Source organism: Paroedura picta, chromosome 5 (genome assembly GCF_049243985.1).
Source record: "Paroedura picta isolate Pp20150507F chromosome 5, Ppicta_v3.0, whole genome shotgun sequence".
NCBI lineage: Eukaryota > Metazoa > Chordata > Lepidosauria > Squamata > Gekkonidae > Paroedura > Paroedura picta.
Window position 1 is genome coordinate 39,099,618 of NC_135373.1, and position 19,989 is coordinate 39,119,606.

Below are 19,989 nucleotides of genomic sequence, written 5' to 3' on the forward strand. Positions count from 1 at the left end.
AAAGAATTTCTCAGTTCTCACTACTTGTGCGTGGGAATGTAGCTAGATTTGAGTCACGGGTGCAGCCCAATAACAGCTGGTTCACACGTAATTTGGAGCGGCGGCTTTTTCCATCAAGTTTCTCCCCGACCAATTTTGCACTAAGCACCCAGCCCATGCCAAGTTCTACACATGACAGCAGAGGTACAGCAACTTTTCCACCGCTCTTCAAACTGTCACATGGAAATGAATCATCACACGGTTATGCGAAAAAAGCCCCCAATTCAGATCTTTCCTCCGCAGACCCGCGTCACCAATTCATACGACACATTTCGACCCGCGGCTGGCAAGCCAGGCTGGTTGTCGGAGAGGCGCGATGGCTGACTGTGCCTCGGCTCCCTGAGGGCAGTCTGGTTCCCAGACAATCCCGTCTCCGGGAGGGCAAGCGAAGGCTCCGCGCCCCTGACCGATGGCTCCCGGCCCTCCCGGAGGCCCGAGCGGCGGGGCGAACTTTCCGGCAGGCAGGCCCCGCGCTTCAAGGGGCGGGCGAAGCGCGGAACCCGCGGGCGCCCCGCCGGGGCGGATTCCGACGGCCCGTCTCCGCCCCTCCAAAGATGCGCCACAGTCAGCGGCGGCGCCAGGCGGAGACGGCCAGGTGGCCGTCCCGAGGCGCCGCGTTGCTGGGCTGCAGCTCGGCCCCCGCGGACTGGCCGCATTGGCAGGGGGCGCCCTCGCTCTCTGGCGCGCCCGGCTCGACTCGGACGCTCAGCCGTCGGCAGCCAGGGACGCCTGCTGGCGCCCGGCACGCCCGCCGAGCCGCCGGGGAGGGCTCCAGCTGCCTGGCCTCGGGAGGGCGCCGGTGCCGCAGTGCCCGCCCGCGCCCCGGCTCCCCCCTACGCCCTTTGTGCCAGCCTTGCCTTGCTCGCCCGCCAGCCCATCCGCCCGCCCGCCCGCTTTTCTGGCGGCGGCGGCTCCCCGACCGCCGCGCCCGCCACAGCCGATGGCGCCCGGCGGGGCTCGCTCGGTGGCTAGTCGGGCGCTGTCCGACGTCGCCCTGGAGGCGCGGGCGGGCGGGCGAGCGGGCCGAGCCGAGTGCGGGCGCTCGCTGGCTCCCTCTCCGCGCCGCCGGACGCCCAACTCGGCCCGCCGCCTTACCGCTGCCTTGGAGAGGGGCGCGCCGGGCTGTGGCGAGGCTGAGGCGAAGCGTGGCCGGGCTCCGGCGCCCCGAAGCAGGCAAGCGCCCGGCCGGCAGAGAAACAAAAGGTAGTTGCTGACGTGGGCGTTGGAGAGAGACGCCCGAGGGCCGGGGACACAATTAAAGGGGCAACGCAGCCAGCGCGGCAGGAGCCAGGCGCGCAGGCGGCAGCAGGCAGGCAGGCAGGCAGGCAGCGAGCGAGCGAGGCAGGGAGAGGGAAAGAGGGAGGGAAGGAGGGAGAGCCCCCCGGGCGCCCGCCCGCCGGCCGCCTCCCCCCCACCCCCACACACACTGTGCGCGGCCAGAGGGGCCTCGCCCGCCGCTCTGCGCACGCCCACTGGCCAGCCAGGGGGCCCCAAGGCCGCGCAGCCCGCGCGCTTGGCTCCCTCGCCGCCCGGGCCGGAGGAGCGCCGTGCGGCCACTGGCCAGCGCCCCCGGGAACGGCCACTCGCGCCGCCGCGACTCGCTTAGCGGGAAGTGGGCTGTCGCCCGTCGCACGGGCGGCAGCCCAGTTCCCACGAGACGCTGCGCCAGCGCAAAGGCCCGAGCGGAGGGGCGTGCTGCTGCCTTGGCGCGATCGCCCTCAGCGCGGCCTCCCGCTTTGGCAAGCGTCGACGGGCGGCGGGGAGAGAGTCCCAAGAGCGTGAACAGCCGGAGAGGGGCCCTGCTCGATCCCGCCAGTGGTTCATCGAGGCCAGCCTCACAGCGTGGCCAACCGCCAGGGCGCAAAGACAGGCCGTGGCAGGAGTCGGAGCCGCAGACTGCCTGGGCCCTGCCCTCCCCCGACCTAAGCCAGGTTTGGCATGCGACGGGCCGCCCTTCACGGTATATACATCTCCCTCAGCAAGAAATCCCTAGCTCGGTAGGGCTTCCCGAGGCCTCCACCTGGTGCCCCTCCCTCTGCCATTCCCATCTTGGCTTCTTCTGGGGCGATTTGAAAGGCTCATTGCCCAGCTTGCAGGACTGGCGATTCCCAGAGATGCTTTGACTAACATCTCATGTAAGTGAAGCCCGAGAGCAGCAGAGAGGGGAGAAACCCAGTTGGGACTAACCTACTTCACAGGGTTGTTGTCAGGATAAAATGGAAGAACGTTGGAAGCCACTTGTGGACCACTTTAGGGAGAAAAGAGTATAAATGAAGTAAAATATATTTGCATTACCCTGTATTTTCCCAATAATACATTGCTTGTAGAACATGAACATTCATATGAAGTTGCCTTATGACCAAGTCAGGCCATTGGTCTGCCAAAGTCTGTTTTGTCTACTCAGACTGACAGTAGTTCTCCAAGGTCTTGGGCAGACATCATTCACATCCCCTGCTGCCTGGTCCTTTTAACTGGTAATGGCAGGGATTGGACCTGCGACCTCCTGCATGACAAGCAGATGCTCTACCCTGAGCCACAAGCCCTTAACATGCAAAACCAGAGGGAATTATTCATGTCCAGTATGGAAGGGAGGTATTACATAAGAGCAGGAGCACATTTATCTCTGTGAAGTGGCACCCCCCCCCCACGCACACACCCCTCCTAAGAAACTGTTAGATTTGCCCTGCATCTGCTGAACTCAAACAGCAGGAAATGAAATTCCCTGGAAAGGCATGCAAATTAGTACAAGAACAAAAAGGCCCTGCCACCCCACTTCTTTATGTTCATAAGCCAGCTTTTCCTCCATTTCGGGAATGGGGGTCTTTTGGAAAAAGCATTAATGGCCAACAGCACATTTCTTGGCAGAGATTTCCCTGCACCCAGAAGACTGTGGCTATAGAATTCTGTCAGAGTGCTCAGCAACTGCATGTTCCCCAGTCAGGCTATGCAAGACCCTTGGCAAGTTCCCATTTAAATACAATGGCTTTGATCCAGCTCTGGGCAAAGGGAAGCACTCTGACTGATGCCTTCTTCCTTGGGAAAATGCTGGTCTCCAGCAACATCAGAAGTTCCATCCACCTACTTTAATGGGGCTGGATATGCACAGCGAGAAGATGCATTCAAGTGCAGGATCTTAGAAGGTGGCTTCCAGAGGCAGCTCTCCTTCACTGGCTCCAGGCAAACTGCCTGATAATCAAGCCACACCTCATGCAAGTGGGGAAATTGTATTAGTACTTCAGCCCTTATGTGCAGAAAGCTGTCTCCTTCGGCACATATATACACCATTCCGTGACTGTTGTGTTCTCTTAATATTTATTTTTCACATTTTCAGCTATAAAAGTACTGGACTACAGCTATATAAACAGGTATAGTACATAGACAGTTTTGACATCCATGACTTGAAAAAAATGCACCACTGTAGGAACAAAAATTACAAACAAATTACTTCCCCCCCCCACACACACACACACCGCTAGAAAAAAAATTAAGAGGTTGTAATGGTTGCTGGGGTGGCTATGTTTGCAGATACTCAGCTTTGGTTGATTTCTGACTCTTCCACCTTGATGCGAACACACAAAGATCCAAATCTTAGGGGAAGGGAAGCATTGGAAATTAGGCAGCTGGTAACATAAATTAATTCCATTTTATTTATTTTTTTGTGAGCCACAAAAAATGCCAAGTCCCCAACCAGAAATCTTGCAGCTCCTTCTCCCTTTGTAGCCCTCTAGCAGTGCATTTATCTTTATTTCAAGGTGAAATAGCCCTTGTTTCAGAGATCTACGGGATCACAATGCTTTTTATTTAAATATTATAATGTTCAGAAGGCAAAAGAAACAAACAACTACATGTGCTAGGAACATTGGGACTACATCTTTACTGGGCCACTTTTGGACCAGAAATGGGATCTATTAAAGAAATTGAGAAGCTTTTGAATCATTCCCTATCAACTTCACAAGGATGTCACAAATTGGATCAGACCAGTGGTCAGTCTTCCAGACTGGCCAACCATTTACTATGGAGGGCCAACAAGAGGCCATTGAGATTGGGGTCTTCCCATGATGCTGCCTGCTGGCTCTGGTATTACTGCCTTGAAATGTGGGGGAATCCTTTAGTCATCATGCTAGCAGCCACTAAGAGATTAGCCCTCCACAAATCTGTCTTAAACTTTCCACCCACATTCTTTCTCTTTGCTTTCATATTGTCTGCTTTAAGATTGAAAGCTCCTCGGGTTCAGGGGTCAGTCTTTGTGCGTATCAAACTCAGCACATTGCCAGGTTCCCATATGACACTACAGAAATGTTTCCGGTATCCAGGTGACATCTTATTACCAGTTTGCCACAAAGTCAAAATGTGGTACTAGCTGCAGTCTTGCAGTGGAAACTCAGAAACTATCTATTCAACTGTTACCCCACTGATTTCATAGGGCAGGCCCCATAATAGCATGCATAATTTGTTGTCCACGAGGACAAGAAGAGTTCACTTACAAGCAGCCCATGAAAACTGCTTAGGAGAAAACTTGAAATCGAATCAGTCTTTTCAACTGTTAATTCACACTAGTTTGGGTTGTTGTTTTTAGTTGTTTTGTTTGCAACGGTGGATTAAAACTGGCAGTTAAAGGATTGTGTTCCTGAATTTCTAATAACAGGTTTACATTACTCAGTGAGTACCAATTATTCCATTTCATTTGTTAAATTAGCTCTAGGGTTGTCAGTTTCAAAAAATAAATAGGAATTTCCAAAATACTGCAGTCCCATGTAAAAGCAAGTTCTACTGCCATGAACAGAATCCAATTTTTAGGGGTTTTTTAAGCGTTTCTATGACTGATGAATTAGACTGCAAGAAAGTCAATGCAGTACAATGTGCCATTAAGAGATCTACTACTACACATGGAGAAACAGAAATTACATCAGGAAAAAAGCTGAGGTTCTCCCTAAGTAACTTCAAGATTTTTATGTAGAGAATCTTGGCCTTTCCAAAAAGGGGGAAGGAGGAACAGAACATTAGAAACAAACTCTTTTCCATTTAAGCACCTCATGAAGCATCTTTAGGACTGCACCATACTTGAGACATTTATAATGGAGAGAAATGTCCTCAAGCCAAGGAAGAAGTGCCGTGGATTTATAAGCCCCTCAGCTGAGCCAATGAAGTGCACCCTTTCCCATAAAGCACAAGAAGACAGACAGGATCCACTTCAAAACTGTAAACTTGAGACAAAAGAGCCAAAAAAAGCTGAGTTCTGGTTGAACAGGAATGAGACCAGAATTTCTCTCCCACCCCACCCGACACAGAAACATTAAGAGATTCACTCTCACAAGGTACACAAGAAAACCTCTAAAGACCACAGGGAGTAGGCTGAAGTAAAACACATCTCTCACAGATAGTAACATCCAGAAGAGTCTTGAATCTTCTCGTTAACGTGCCTTGGCAGACCGCCACACACTGCGTAAAATAAAGTTAAGCCACCAGAAGATGTTTTTTGGCACATTGGTCTGTCCCCGCCAGACGCTGTTGAGCGGCCCCTAAAGAGCGTATGATGAGCCCTCAGAATGGCAACAAAGGACATGCATCCCAGCACGCCTTGCTAATTGGTTAACATTGCTGGTTGTGCTCCCAGTCGGCTTTCCATGAGCAACGCACTCCCAGAAAGCACCCATGGGAGGAATCTGTTTGAAAGCCAGAGCCCAAGGCAAGTCTAAACTGGTTTACAAAGCCTGCTCACTTGTTGCAGATGGAGTCCTCTGGAAAGCAGTTGCTGACTGCTTCCAGGGTGGGACTATTCAGTTTTTAAATTCAGCACCAGTTTATGAATGACAAGATTACTAGAAACAGTACCAAACGAACCAAAACCAATGAAAATAATAGTGACTTCTCTCCACGGTGTACTCTTTCAAGGGAAATGTGGAGTGAGCAGACTGTACATTTCCTTTTTGCTACATCATGATGTTTAAACAAAATTATTGCATCTTCCCCTGCCCTTTTCTTCATCCCACATATTCTCGTGTTGATGTCACAATTCTACATTTGGGTAAGCAGCATCTCGTTTCCACTTGCAACTTGTGAAATCGCAACACAGTTTACATTTGACATAGGAGATGGGTAAAGGAGGATGTAACAACCCACCGTACTTCACAAGTGACTTCACAAAATGCATCCAGGAAGACAAACAGACGGCTTGTGTGTACATTTGTAGGTCTGTCCACTGTGCAAGAGGAACATGATCCCCTCCTTAAGGCGGTGTCAGCGCTACTTCTTCATTTGGTCCAGCTTGTGTGGAACTCTTTCCTGGGGCCACAGTGGCTACAAATGGCTGTGTAGTTTTGACATCTTTCACAGAATATTTCAGTAACTCTTGCAGTCTTACATTTGTTACCAGCAATTGTTGACAATACTAGAGAAGTCAACCAAGTTAACTCTGCTTGCTTCAAGAATCCAATGCCTGTCCTCCCTAATTTAGCTGGAAGGAAGGAGAGTCCATGCTTGAATTGTAACAAACGTTCAGAAGACAATACAAATACAGAAACCCATCTTAGGAACCAACAAATTCTACCATCTGTACAAGCAGCAGAAACACACAAAGGAGAATAGCGGCAAACGTTTGTGTCCTAAGGATGTGTTCAGCTAGTGGAAGCACCTTTCTTCACTGAGAAAAGCCTACTTCTGATCCTGGAGGCTCTAAAGAGTTTACTACATGAGGGAATGGTGCTTCCTGATGGAAGAAAGCATTTCTCGAAGCCAGCTGGACTCTCAAGATCCGACTCACAAACTGCGGCAAAGAAGCCAGGCTGAAAAGGGACCAGAAAACCTCTGGCTAGTATGACCATGGTTGATAAGTGCTTTGGAAGGAGGCAGGCCCATTTGGGCCTGTTAAGCATGACCAGACAGCAACAGTATCCCATCCCAATTCTTAATATTGCTGCAAGCAGCCAGAGTTTAAAAGCTACCTTTAACAAAAATAGACAGTTGCAAAATGAACTTACGTGTTAAGAATTCCATCAAGTACCCACCAGGCTCTCTCTTTCTGTTTCATCTTGTTTCCCCAGATCCCCCACCCCCTCTCTGTTTTGCATTTATCCTTCTTCTACTGAGGGATTTTCTGCCATTGCCATGTCAGCTATTCCGACACACAAGCAGGAGCGATTTGGCAGATGTGCTGAAGGGAAGCAGACTAGGTGCAGGGAAAGGTGAGCAAGGGAACCACGTAACATCATCGGTCATGCCGAAATGAAGGTTTAATAGGCTGTGCAACGGAATGAGATGAGTAACAACGCTGCCTTGTTATTATTTACCATAAGAAGAATGAGTGGAAGTTTTGGGCACTTATTCTAAAAGGTGGGAAGGGAAGATGCACCGCTGTCTTATGCACAGCGAGATTGTTGGTCCCGATTGTCTACTCTGCTTAGCAGCATCTCTCAAATGCACCAGGTCTTTCCTCAACAGCAGCTACCTGAGATTCTTTAAGGGGAGATGGCAGGAAATGAACTCAGTACCTTCTACATGGAGAGCTCAGCAAAGGCTTCTCCACCAAAATTAAGTGTCCTGTAGTGTTCACATGCCCCAGTTTGGAAAGCCCCCTTCCATTGCCAGCTCCTTGAAACCAGGTCCAAGGGGTCTTCAGTTCCCCAGCCAATTTATATCTCCCTGAGGAACTGATTACTTGCCTAACCAGGAGAGAATCCCCACTGAAACTCAAAACCGACCAAAAGTGCAACACTCTTCTTTAAATAAAGGTGCAGAGAAAAAATTCAGAGCCCACTGTGTACTTGACTTGGAAATCCGTGCTTACTGGATATGCTTGTATCTGTAACCAAATTTTATCCCCATTGGCTTTGGTTCAATCCTATTCTATATCTCCAAAGTTAAAATTAAGATCTGGGGATAATACAGCAGGAAGAACAGAGCAACAGTGCTAGAAAACTACCACAGAAATTCAGGTTGACCTCTCCATTTCTTTTTAGGACAGCCTCCCATCTGAGACCAGGGAAAAGGACAACAGCGAAAGAGAGCATCAAACATACAAAGAAGATTATCATTTGCAAAAGTACATTAACTTGTACCATACCCCCCAAAATTGCAGGGGACATGGCTTCTATTCTCTCACAACCCCAAATCCCTTTAGAATGTGTAGCGCACAGCACTAACAAGTCAAAAAGACACTTCCGAATTCCAGATTCACCATTCCTACCTGTTCTAGCAAAATGGAATTTATTAATATAAAAAAAACACCTTCACAAATCTGGATAAATACGCAGTCTTCAGCTGTAAGAGGACAAATCGGTAACAGCAATTGAGATCTCCCCTGCCCCCCCCACCCCCTTTTGGTGCTACATAAGCACCTCTCGGTGTAAGCTCCGCTTTTCATCAGGGTCTGGGTCAGCGTCGTCATCATCAGGCGGATCATTTTCATCCCCGGATTCAACGTAGATGGGCCAGTCGTTGTCTGGGTCGCTTTTCTCCGGTCCTTCTGAAGAAGGCTCCATCAGGCTGAGGTTGATGGGCATGGAATCCTCGTGTGTGGTGGTGACACAAGTGCAACTGTCACAGAGGCCGAAACGTCGCAATCCTTGGGACAGGCTGCTCGTGAATGTTCTCCTGCAACCCTTGCAGATTATTGGCTTGTTCGACCGATGTACCTAGAAGATGGAAAGGAAGCCGGATGCCAGTTTGTGTGACCCATCCTCAGGACACAATGGCACCGTGATGGTTTCTGTACCACTTGCAAGGGATTATCGCAGGGGTAGTCAAACTGTGGCCCTCCAGATGTCCATGGACTACAATTCCCATGAGCCCCTGCCAGTAAACGGTGGCAGGAGCTCATGGGAATTGTAATCCATGGACATCTGGAGGGCCGCAGTTTGACTACCCCAGTCCTATAGCATGTACCAGATTTTGAGCACTAGCTCAATCCCAACCATATTTATGTGTCAGAGAGCCAGCGTGGTGTAGCAGTTAGACCAGGGGTAGTCAAACTGTGGCCCTCCAGATGTCCATGGACTACAATTCCCAGGAGCCCCCTGCCGGACAAGAAGCTGGGAGACCCAGGTTCAAGCCCCAAGTCTACCAAGGAAGCTCGCCAGGTGACCTTGAGCCAGTCACACACTCTCTGCCCAACCTACCTCACAGGGTTGTTGTGAGGAATAAATGAGGTAAAATAAATAATTAAACCAACAAACAAAACCTTAACAACTTCCCCTGCCTGGCCTACCAGGAGTTGACTATTATCCATGAGAGGCCAGTGGGTATTTTCATGCCTAGTTTAAAAAATTACATATATTTCTATTTCTCCACAGACCAAACTACTGGTGGGAACCAATCCGGTAATGGTGACACCCAACATCTGGAACTCGACTCCCTCACTATTTGCCTTTATAGGTCATGTTAAGGCGCTGTGATTTCAATGTGGCGTTGACCTGGGTGGCAGTTGGTAACCTCTGCCTTTTTCATGTACTTTGGCCATTCTAGATATCTTGGCCATTCTAGATTTCTATTGGTCTCTGTTTTATGGGTCTGAGTTATTTTTAAATGATAATGACTTGGTGGCTATTTGTTCTACTAGATATTTCTGGTAAGACCTTGGAGGAGGAGCTGGTCTCATGGCTTAAGTGCCACTCAGCATTTAACATCCACTCAGGCTGGCTGTCCTGCCCCTGATTGCCTCCTCCTCCAATTAGGTTGCCTGTCTGTCCAGCAGCCAGCCAATTGCCTTCCATCCCCCACCCCTGACCACCCCCTTCCTCCTTCCACCCCCTCCGATGCTTGGAGACTGCAGATCCCTGCTGAGTGAGAGCTGCCCCTGCCAGTGAGTTCCCTGCAGCCTGCAGCCTTTCCAGGTCCTGGGGGGAGGTAGAGGCTATCCTCAGAATTCTTACACACACACCTCAAATGTAGTGCCTGTTATATTCCTGAATGCAACGGGCTTTGCCCCTAGTTTTATTATATTATTGTTTGGATTTTGCAGTTCCATCCCCCTAGGGCAGGCATTTTCTTCTGGCAGGAGACTTGCCTAATGCTCCTTTCATCTCTTTGAATGACATACATACTCCATACACACACACACACACACAAAACACAGCCCCCATCTTCAAACTCTTTCCGGCAAGACCTCAGACACATTCCAGACTTACACTCAAAGCATGGCTCCGAAGGTGCTCCTGCCGGGTGAAGCGTTTGCCACAGATCTCACAGGGATATGGCCTCTCTCCTGTATGGGAGCGGATGTGTCGCTTCAGAATCCCTTTCTGTTTGGCTGTGTATGGGCAGAACGGGCATTTGTGGAGCTTGATTGGCACAACTAGAACGTCCCCTTTGAAAAGAAAACAATACCGTTTCAGGCAATTCAACCTACTCCTGAGTAAGCAAGGTCACAATTTGTAAACCACTTGTTAAAAAACAAACAAGCCCTGTTTTCATAAATTCAAATGAATAGCCGTGTTGGTCTGAAGTAGCACAATAAAATCAGAGTCCAGTAGCACCTTTAAGCCCAACAAAAGTTTATTCAAGGTGTGAGCTTTAGAGTGCAAGCACTCTTCCTCAGACTGCATCCGGCTTCGTCTGATGAAGAATGCTTGCACTCGAAAGCTCACACCTTGAATAAATCTTTGTTGGGCTTAAAGGTGCTACTGGACTCCTGTTTTCATAGGGTTCAAAACAGCATAATAGGTAGAAGAGAGCTGCATTTGTTGTGATGAAACAGGGCAATGGCATCAACTGTATTCTGAACAGTGGGCACAATCACTTACTGCAACACATGGAGAAAAAATGGGATTCTCTTCGGAACAGTACAGCTAAAGGTGGGAAATGCAGTTTGGCTGCAACACAAGCTCGTACCTGAAGGAAAAACGTCTGAACCACACATCACCAACTAACCATTATTGTGTCGCCGTTATCTGAGTAATGCACTACAACACACTGCCTGGCAAGACCCCAAGATGCCCAGAGGCTACTTCTAGGAACAAAAAGAGAAGTGTATGCCAGTTTGGCAAACCAGGTCACCGGAAAAGGGTGGGAGACCATGTTTCTGTTGACAAAGCCCACCTGCCTGCATTATGAACCGTTTTTAGTTTATCAGCCACACAAAAGTTCCAAAAGCAGCAGTGCTTCCAATTTGTACAGCTTCTCCACCTGCCTGCCCAAAGCAAACGTACTTGGCATAGGCCCATGGCTGGTTTCATGCTATCTATAAGTGTTGGTTGTCTTTTATCAAAGGGTTTAGCCCACCCACTTCCTTCTGCATCATTTCCATCCCTCTAAGGGAGGGTTGCTCAAAGTTCTGCATTCTCATCCTTTTCTGACTTGATGCTATGGAAGTCACATGGATACATGGTAAAAAATAAAGGTTTCCTATATATTTGTATTAATGAGAAGGATGACCATACATTCCTTGAAGGAGGCTGCTTGAAACCGGTGTAAACGGAATAACTGGACATATCTTAAAGACTTTTATTTATTGCTGGAAAATAACATGTTATTGCATGGGATGATTGAACATATCTTAAGGCACTTTGTTTTATGTTAAACTGAGGGATGTCTTGTCAGGGATGTCTTGTGTACAGATATAATATTGTATCTGATATAAATAATATCTGATATAAATAATAAATCATGATAATAATGATAATGGTAATAAAATATAAATATTTTATTATCATTATTATCATTATCATTATTTTTAAAAATGGGGTTTATAAGCAGCTCCTCCTGACAGAGGCTCAGGGCTGTGCACTTGTTAAAATTACATAAACCTAATAAAAAACACATATGGTAAAACTTATAAAACCATCATTTTAAGTGTCCCAATATTTTTCCAGTTGATCTTGATCTTATCCTATATCATTGGCCAATAATGTCGATGTGATTCTGGGGGGTATGTTCTGGGAAAGAGGAGGAGAGCCATTGATTTTGTTATTTGCCCTAGCATCAACTATATACCTCATGGAAGAGTGATGTTTTGCAAGCCCTGCAGAACCTTGATAATCCATCAGGGCCCGGATCACCACTGGCAGGATATTCCACCAGGTTAGGGCCACAGCAGAAAAGGCCCTGGCCATGGCCAGACACACTTCTTTTGGGCCAAGGATCGACAGCATATTGGCACTTCATGATCCAAGAGCTACTGGGGCCACATTCGAAAAGGTAGTCCCTCAGATATGGACCTACCTTTAATCGTACCATAAATAATCGTGAGAATACATCTATTGTGCGGCCTTATTACACATGATCACTACTTCAGTATGTTACACAGAAAATGGATCATGTGATCTCCAAAGTTGCCCAGTGAGCTCTAGAGCAAAGGGAAATGTAACCCAGTTCTCTCTAGCCCCTTCCACCAGCCTAACCACTATACTGTGGCAGCCCTCCAAAACATATTGTATTTTCATCTTGCTTTCAAGCTTGCGCAGCCCTGATTCTGCAGGTTCTCACACCCACTCAAGACCCAGCAGTCTCGCATGATCTGAGCACATGAAACTAAGGAGTTGGTCATCTGCAGAAGTCCTGTTGCGGACCGCTGCTCTGGAGTCCGGGGAGAAGGCGGCCTGGGGGCCCGCGCATGCGCGTTTGCGCCGCCACCATGCCGGCGGCCGCAGCTCCCCCTCCCGGCCCCTCCGGGCCGCAAGCAAATTGGCCGCTAAAGCTTCTCGCTTCGGGGGGGGGGGAGGGAAGAAGGAGCCGCAGCCCGGCTCCAAGGCCTTCGCGGCCCACGGGTTGGGGACCACTGCTGTAATAGTTCTGTGCCACACGCTGCTAAGAATCAAGCCCAATATCTACCAACACAAAGATTTGCTCTGTGCTTCCCAACATACATAATGCTCAAACCTCTTCCCATTAAAAACATAGCTAAGTTCACCTTTTGCCTGGTATCAGGACATCTGTCGTCTCCTGGAGAGGAGACGACTGTGAGGGGATCTGATAACCATCTTCAAGTATTTAAAAGGGTGCCATATGGAGGATGGAGCAGAGTTGTTCTCTCTTGCCCCAGAGGGACAGACCAGAACCAATGGGATGAAATTAATTCAAAAGAAATTCCGTCTAAACATCCGGAAGAAATTCCTGACAGTTAGAGTGGTTTCTCAGTGGAACAGGCTTCCTTGGGAGGTAGTGGGCTCTCCGTCTTTGGAAATTTTTAAACAGAGTCTGGATAGCCATTTGACGGAGAGGCTGATTCTGTGAAGGTTCAAGGGGGTGGCAGGTTACAGTGGATGAGCGATAGGGATGTGAGTGTCCTGCATAATGCAGGGTGTTGGACTAGATGACCCATGAGGACCCTTCCAACTCTATGATTCTATGATTCTAAAAGTAACAAATCCAATGTTTTATTTCTCTGGATCGTCATCTGCATTGTTTCATGCAAATTCAATAAAACTATGTGAAAAAAAGACTGGAACAAGAAATGCAGCCAAGTTTTACTATCAGCTGGTGGCAATTTGACCTGTTTTGCAACTATTTGCAGGACTGTAGACACTATTTCTGAAGCACATTTTTCTTTCTGCAGCTGTAACTGCTATTACATGGACTTCCTGCAGCTATAAAGATACTCCAACTTCCACCAGCCCGGTGAAAACTGGACTTTCAAGGCAGCAGAGGAAAGCATACTTAGGAAGCAAAAACATCCTGTGCAGAATCATATGGATTTCAGAATCATAAACTGAAAATAATCTTTGTTTATTGTCTTTTTTGGGTAAAACCAAGATTTTTCTCTGAAATATTAAAGTACAGAGATTCAGCTGGGTTGACTAATATTAGTGTGTTAAAAGGAAAACATTCTAAAACACAACATTGTACTTCAGGTAACTCTTAATTCCATATTCGTCACAATTACCATCAGCAATTTAGGGAGGGAAAAAGTGAGCTCTAAATGCCGGTTCCAGATACAAACTAGTTTCCAAATCAGATGTATACATCTTTCCAAAACCCGAATATTCTGAGTACTAAAGGCTTTGTTCATTGAAACTCAGATTCTTTTGTGCTGTGAGAATACTGGAGAATAAATCCTTATGAACCTCTTCAAAATTGCATATCAAAAGAAACTTTGCTTCAAGTTCTATCTCAAGTGGAAGCCAGATCTCTCTCCCTCAAAAACTAGGAGGTTCTGAGGAATTAATAAGCTGTTTCTTTGGCTGTCTCCTACCCCTAATTTTCTGGATCAAAACACAGTCGATGCTATTCATTTTGTTTTGTTTTTATTAGCACCAGAATAGTGGGTTTTGTGTTTGCTTATTTGGTTAGAATCAATATTAATTCTTAATGTGTGGATTTCAAAGGTTTGATCAGATGGTTTTAGACACCACTTTGGGAGAAAAGCAGTTCCAACATGTTGTTAAAAAATCATGTCAAGAGGTACCTCCTATATACATAAGAGTGAAAATGCACACATTTCATAGAGAAAAATATTCATCGTGGCACGGAAATCACATAGAAGGTAGACAACTGCCCTGGCCATTGTAAGGTCTGAAAACAAGACACACAATACCTTTTACAAAAACTAATCAGAAAAACCTAATGCATCATTGCATTTTGTGTTGGCTTATAAAAGGTTCCAGAAGTCCAATATAGGCTAAAGAACTCTTCTCTCACCTGTATCTTCTCCATACCAGTCATTATGAATGTCCATCATGGAACTCATGGGGACACCTGCATCTTCTGGCCTACCCTCAAAACCACGGACAAAGTGATGGACCACATCGTCTTTCCTTTGGGCTGCGCTGTTGCGCAGCAATGCTTCCAAGAACTGCTTCATGTGATAATTATTGCAAGCCAGATCCATTGCCTGGCCACTATGAAGCCCTTCTTCTATCTGCTCTATGGTCAATGGAGTTGGGTACTGCGGCAGCCGTTCACCCACTTCCACTTCAACTTCGTCTGCATCAAATTCCACTTTTGGTTCCACTACTTTGGGCAGTGAAGAGTTAGTGTCGTCCGGCGAGTCACTACTTATAGGGTCCCTCACTACAAGCTCGATGGGATGGCAGCTGCTGCATTCCCCACAGGGAGGGTCTCGTTGACAATCTGGAATCCTTTCCTTCTCCTGCAGGGATGAAACAGAAGCTGAGCACTGGCTCTTTGCACTGTAGGAGGTGCCCTCCCTGGCAGAGCTGGAGGTCCCACTGTCAGCCTGATAAAAGGCTGCCTCCCTCTCTATTTTCCGACAGATGTCCAATGACGACCTGATGTACGTCTTGCAGAAGTTGACCACGTCAGTCATCTGTAGGTAGCTGGCCGCAGACATGACCTCAATCACATTTTCCCCGCAAAGGTCCAGCTTCCCCGAATAAAGGAAGTCCAAGATGATGGAGAAGGCCTCGGAAGTCACAATGTCCAAGGAAGCAGTGCTGTGCCGCCCGCTGTCTTGGATGTAATGGATCAGCAAGGCTCGGAAATAACCACTGTTGGCAAACAGAATGTTCTTGTGTGCCTTGAAAATCCGCCCTTCCACAATGATGCTGCAGTCACAGAAGAAGTCCCTCTTCCGTTGCTCATTGAGCTCTCCCAAGAGTTTGGTGTAGTAAGATTGCATCTCCATTTCTCCTAAAGCCACTGCTAAGAAGGACTTCTCAACCCTACCAAGGGAAAGCAGGAAGAGAACATCAGAACATACATTCCTTTCTGTTAGTGTGCAGACCCTTCCCAAGAGCAGAAAAACAACTTGGGAGAGACTTGACTACACCTGGGGCAACGACAGATTTCTGCTGCCATAGATATCAGTGCACACCATGATCATGCACACCCTGTCAATAACTTTCAGGAAATTCTAGCTTTCTGATCTCCCCATCTATATTAACTGGAAAAAAACAATAATGCTAGGGAAAGTTGAAGGCAACAGGAAAAGAAGATGACCCACCATGAGTTGGATTGACTCCATCAAGAAAGCCACAGCCTGCAGTTTGCAAGACTCAAGGAAGACTGTTAACAATAGGATGTTTTGCAGGTCATTAATTCATAAGGTCGCCATAGGATGGAAGCATCTTGATGGCAAGTAACACAGAGCAGACAGCATTTATTTTGTGTTTACAGATTTAACTGCCTTATGTCAAGGCATCTTTTTAATGTAGACTAAAGTCAGCTACCCAAGATCCCTTTCAACTGGAAATTTTGGGATTGAACTCTGAATCTGTTATGTTCAAAACATGTGCTCAGACACTGGGGTACAACTGAACACCAAAGGACTGCCTGGCCTGCAAAAGGACAAACACATTTAAGCATTCACCTCTGACTATATTCAATAAGATGACCAGCCAAAAGCAGAGCTGGCAGGCAGCTGCCCGTGACATCTGCTGCAGATGTAACTACCCCCCATGATACCACTCCAAGCTGAAATGTACACTTATATATGGCATATGTTGTTAGTGATAACAAATTAGCAGCCCATGAGCACTCCTAGTGGATGAATGCTCAGTATGAGGGGAAGAACACTGAGCCTTTAAAAACCACGATGTCCCTTTCTAGCTTTAAGATCTATCCCACCTCCCTTAATTACACATACAACAACCTGAGGAAATCAAATGTATTAGTTCTTAAAATGGAATTGAAAAGTAGGCTATGGAGCAGGAGACCTAATTAACACACTTGCAGAATATGGACGTGGAGGAGAAAGGCTGGAGCTGCCAGGAGATTAATACCTTGACCCTCCAACATTTCTCTCCAGAAAACGCAGAACTCTGCAAGGTGACCTGCTTGTGCAGGGGCATTAGGACCGAAGCAGAATCCAGCTCCTCTCAACCATGTGGTTTTTGCAGCATAACCCTCCAGGGAAAAGCCAACCAGGCATAGGAACAAAGAATCTTCAGCACAGCCAGCAGAGAATTAGCAGCCACCCGAAGAGAAGCGGTCCAGGGAAAGAGTCATTGCTTTCTCTCCTGCTACATTTTCATCCACCATCCCATCCAGGTTCTGTCCCCTTTTCAACCAGTGGCCCTTGACTGGAACCAGTCTTCAGCTCTCCCTGAGTGATCCACCCCAACAATCTTTCACAAATTAAGTGCTTCAAGAAAGAAGTCCTTGCACCGACAAAATGGCAGAGCTAAGCATCCAAAACCACATCGCCAGTTATTTCTTGCATAATTGTCCACTGTTCTGGGGGGCATACTTGGTCTTTTGTCATCATTACCAGAATAAAGCTGACAATCACTTTTGTACCACTGCACCCATTTTTCAGGCAGGAGAACCAACGCACAGACCTCAAGGAGTCACAATCTACAAAACTCTGTCGTTCATGCAGCAATACAGATATCATAGTTGTCTTCAAGGCTGACACCCAGGCATAAACCTTATCTGGCTCTAAGCAGGGTTGGCCAGCCAGATATATGAAGAGAAGACAGTCCTGGCAGTCCATCTTCCCTCCATCAACTCATTCCACGCACCAAAAAAAGCAGGACATTGTCATCTCCCATCCTCAGAACTGCACATATGTCTTCAGACCAGGCAACCAGAAATCCATAACCAACATACAATGCTGAGCTCTGGAGAAGCAAAGGCTCAATAACAGTACAATAAGGAGCACCTAAGCATGTACAGAGCGCATTAACCATATACATATGGATTATAGGGAATATTTTCCAATTTAAAAGATACAGCTTTCAGCCAGGCTGAAGTTGCAGCATTTTTTCACCTTAGAAGCCAAGCAATCGAGGTAGGCAATATGCATGACCACAGGATGGTGGCACCTAATCATGTGGCACCTCAAAAATGAATGAGATTTTATTCCACAGGTTTCAGTGAACTAGGGCCTACTTTGTCAGATGCAGCTTGGTGGGTCCTCGCTAGGGAAAGAGTTTATAGATATTTTTAAAAGAATAAACACAAATGCTTGAAGTACAGGGTGAGAGGCTGTATCCCAAAATCACAGCTTCTGTTCTTGGCCATTTCTTGAGTTCACGTAAATTGGCTTACACCAGAAATGGCTGCAGAATTAGCACAAAGGACAATCTGACTGCGTGGGCTCTAGTCCACAAAAGCTTGTCAGGTTATTTAAATGGACACCTGTTTACTTATGCTGCAACAGACTAACATGGCAAACCCTCACACACACACCCTTCCCTCCCTTTGAGGCAGGCTCTTTATGGATACCAAAAAGTACATTGCTTCCTCCTGTCCCAGTATTTGGAGCTGTCCAGCGAGGTCAGTCTTGCAGGACCTGTTCTCAAGACCTATTGGCCATATATGTGTCTCAGTGCTTGTCCAAGGCTTCCTGGCCCTGTGGCAAACCACAACCAGCCTACATGTGTCTGGGATTATAGGGGAGTCTGCCAAGCATGTGTGATGTCCAGCACCTCTCCTGTCAGATATTAAGCAGAGCAACCTGGCCTCCTGTTCTCTCACCATCGAACACCACACTCTTAAGAGGGTTTAACTGGTGTCAAGGCACAGACAAAGTCAAAACATCAGGAAAGTGTTCCTGAGCATGTGGCAGAGTGCATTGCCTTCCTTACTGTCAGATTAGGGGGCAAAGGAGGGCTCTAAAACCAGACCATATGATTCCCAGGCAAGACTTGGCTCCCAGGGCTGCCAACTTTTGCCTCTGACTCCCCCCCCCCACAACACCCCCCAAAAGCACCTTTACCTGGAACTGACACATTTGCTCCACCCTGTGAAAGCCTCCACATGCTGATCCCTGCAGACTAGGTTTACAGATTAGAGCAAAAGAGCCAATTGGGCTAGGCTTTTTCTTGATCCACTAGCAACCCGATTTCCCCTCCCCCTCTAACCCACACTGGGGGTTGGGGGAGATGAGAGGCGGGTACCACCCAACACCAACACTCCCAGGCACAGCAGGGAGGGGACTGCGACCCACCTTGGCAGTGCCCCCACCCCAGGCATACCTAGAGATACGTGCACCTCCCCACCAGCGAACGCTCCAGGCTCCCCAATGCAGCCTCCATTCTCTGCACGCTCACCTTCTCGACCGGTCCCTTGCTCTGCACCGCTCTACCTACCCTGGCCACACTCGCTCCGGCTACGCGGGAGCCGCCCAGTCTCCTTGAAAGGCGCCAGCCGCCAATCACAGCAGCCTACGAGGAGGCGGGCTCAAGCACCGCTTCACAAGCGTCTGTGTTTCCCTCCCTCACGGAGACTGCGCCTGCCGCGCTGCCTGATGGGGGTTGTAGTTTGCTCAAGGGTTGGGGCTGTGGTTCAGCTGGTCAGCATCCTGTTTCGAAAGCTAACCAACCAGTTGCCCTGGCGGCTGCCATTCTCCAGGTGGGACCTGGATTTCTCCCGGAATTACAGCTGATCTCCAGACTACAGGGGTCAGTTCTGGAAGAAATGGCAGATTCAGAGAGTGGACTCTGGAATCATACATACCCTCCACTCCACGAACTGTTCTCTAGAGGTTGTGCCCCCAAATTGCCACGAAATTCCCAAGCTGGAGTTGGCTCTCCTAAAGGGCCACCAAACAGGGCATATCTTTCTGAAGCTGGGGCTTAGGAGAGCTCATGCTGGAATTAATGTTGTCCTTCTTGAAGTTGACGTAAGGTGCAAGTGGGATTTTTATTTTGCTCCAACAGCTAACACGACTACCTCTTTGCCATCACAGAAGCCTAGGCTTTCCCTGATGTTGCCTGGTGAACTGGCATTCAGAGGTTTGCTGCTTTTGACTAGGGAGTTTTGTAATCTCACAGGAGTGGGGGGACAAAGCTATGTACTCACAGGAGAGGCAGAACACCATTTCTTTATTGCAAGCCAACTCAAACTGACATCGTGTGCTGCAGATTTTATCCTGTCCCTATATGTTTTTTTTAAAGATGATTGTATATAAGGGATGAAAGAGTGGGTGTGGCAAGCAGTAGGCATGGAGGGTATTTTATACTGTTACTGTGTTGTGTTCTATGAAGTTGCTCTTGATTAATAAAGGAGTTTGGAATTAAGCTGGAGGCATTATTAGTATAAGGCATAACACATAGAAAACTGAAAACTAAGGAAGAACAACAAATTCAGGGGGTGGAGTTTTCCTCCACTCTTAGT

General features: G+C 47.8%; 3 protein-coding genes across 4 annotated transcripts in view; 1 reads left to right on the forward strand and 2 right to left on the reverse strand.

Moving 5' to 3' along the window:
• The window catches only part of ZBTB8A (zinc finger and BTB domain containing 8A), a 13,055-nt gene extending 11,631 nt beyond the window's left edge, over positions 1 to 1,424 (reverse strand). The window contains exon 1 of the mRNA XM_077337382.1: positions 1,135 to 1,424. The gene's annotated coding sequence lies outside the window, so the exon portion shown is untranslated. The remainder of the gene's footprint in view (positions 1 to 1,134) is intronic.
• LOC143838869 (uncharacterized) lies at positions 449 to 8,253 on the forward strand. The gene is made up of 4 exons (XM_077340779.1): positions 449 to 1,212; positions 1,301 to 1,999; positions 7,080 to 7,220; positions 7,995 to 8,253. The coding sequence occupies exons 1-4, from the start codon at positions 449 to 451 to the stop codon at positions 8,251 to 8,253; spliced, it is 1,863 nt and encodes a 620-aa protein (XP_077196894.1).
• Positions 3,335 to 19,025, reverse strand: ZBTB8B (zinc finger and BTB domain containing 8B). Of its 2 annotated transcripts, none has more exons than XM_077337384.1 (4): positions 18,924 to 19,025; positions 14,608 to 15,590; positions 10,161 to 10,339; positions 3,335 to 8,669 (listed from the first exon to the last, which is right to left on the reverse strand). In XM_077337384.1, the coding sequence occupies exons 2-4, from the start codon at positions 15,551 to 15,553 to the stop codon at positions 8,361 to 8,363; spliced, it is 1,434 nt and encodes a 477-aa protein (XP_077193499.1). In that variant the 5' UTR covers positions 15,554 to 15,590; positions 18,924 to 19,025; the 3' UTR covers positions 3,335 to 8,360. The 2 variants fall into 2 exon arrangements, with proteins under 2 accessions (XP_077193499.1, XP_077193500.1); XM_077337385.1 differs by having other exon boundaries at positions 18,849 to 18,955.
• Between the last annotated feature and the right edge of the window lie 964 nt (positions 19,026 to 19,989).

Bases quoted from the DNA above. Each gene is read 5' to 3' on its own strand.
- LOC143838869 (XM_077340779.1), top strand. From the start codon at position 449: ATGGCTCCCGGCCCTCCCGGAGGCCCGAGCGGCGGGGCGAACTTTCCG. The intron at 1,213-1,300 runs GCAAGCGCCCGG...ACACAATTAAAG, and splicing joins GCTCCGGCGCCCCGAAGCAG to GGGCAACGCAGCCAGCGCGG. The intron at 7,221-7,994 runs GTGAGCAAGGGA...ATTTCTTTTTAG, and splicing joins CAGACTAGGTGCAGGGAAAG to GACAGCCTCCCATCTGAGAC.
- ZBTB8B (XM_077337384.1), bottom strand. From the start codon at position 15,553: ATGGAGATGCAATCTTACTACACCAAACTCTTGGGAGAGCTCAATGAG. The intron at 10,340-14,607 runs GTGAGAGAAGAG...TTCTTTTCAAAG, and splicing joins CTGGTATGGAGAAGATACAG to GGGACGTTCTAGTTGTGCCA. The intron at 8,670-10,160 runs GTAAGTCTGGAA...TCCATCTTCTAG, and splicing joins TTCGGAGCCATGCTTTGAGT to GTACATCGGTCGAACAAGCC.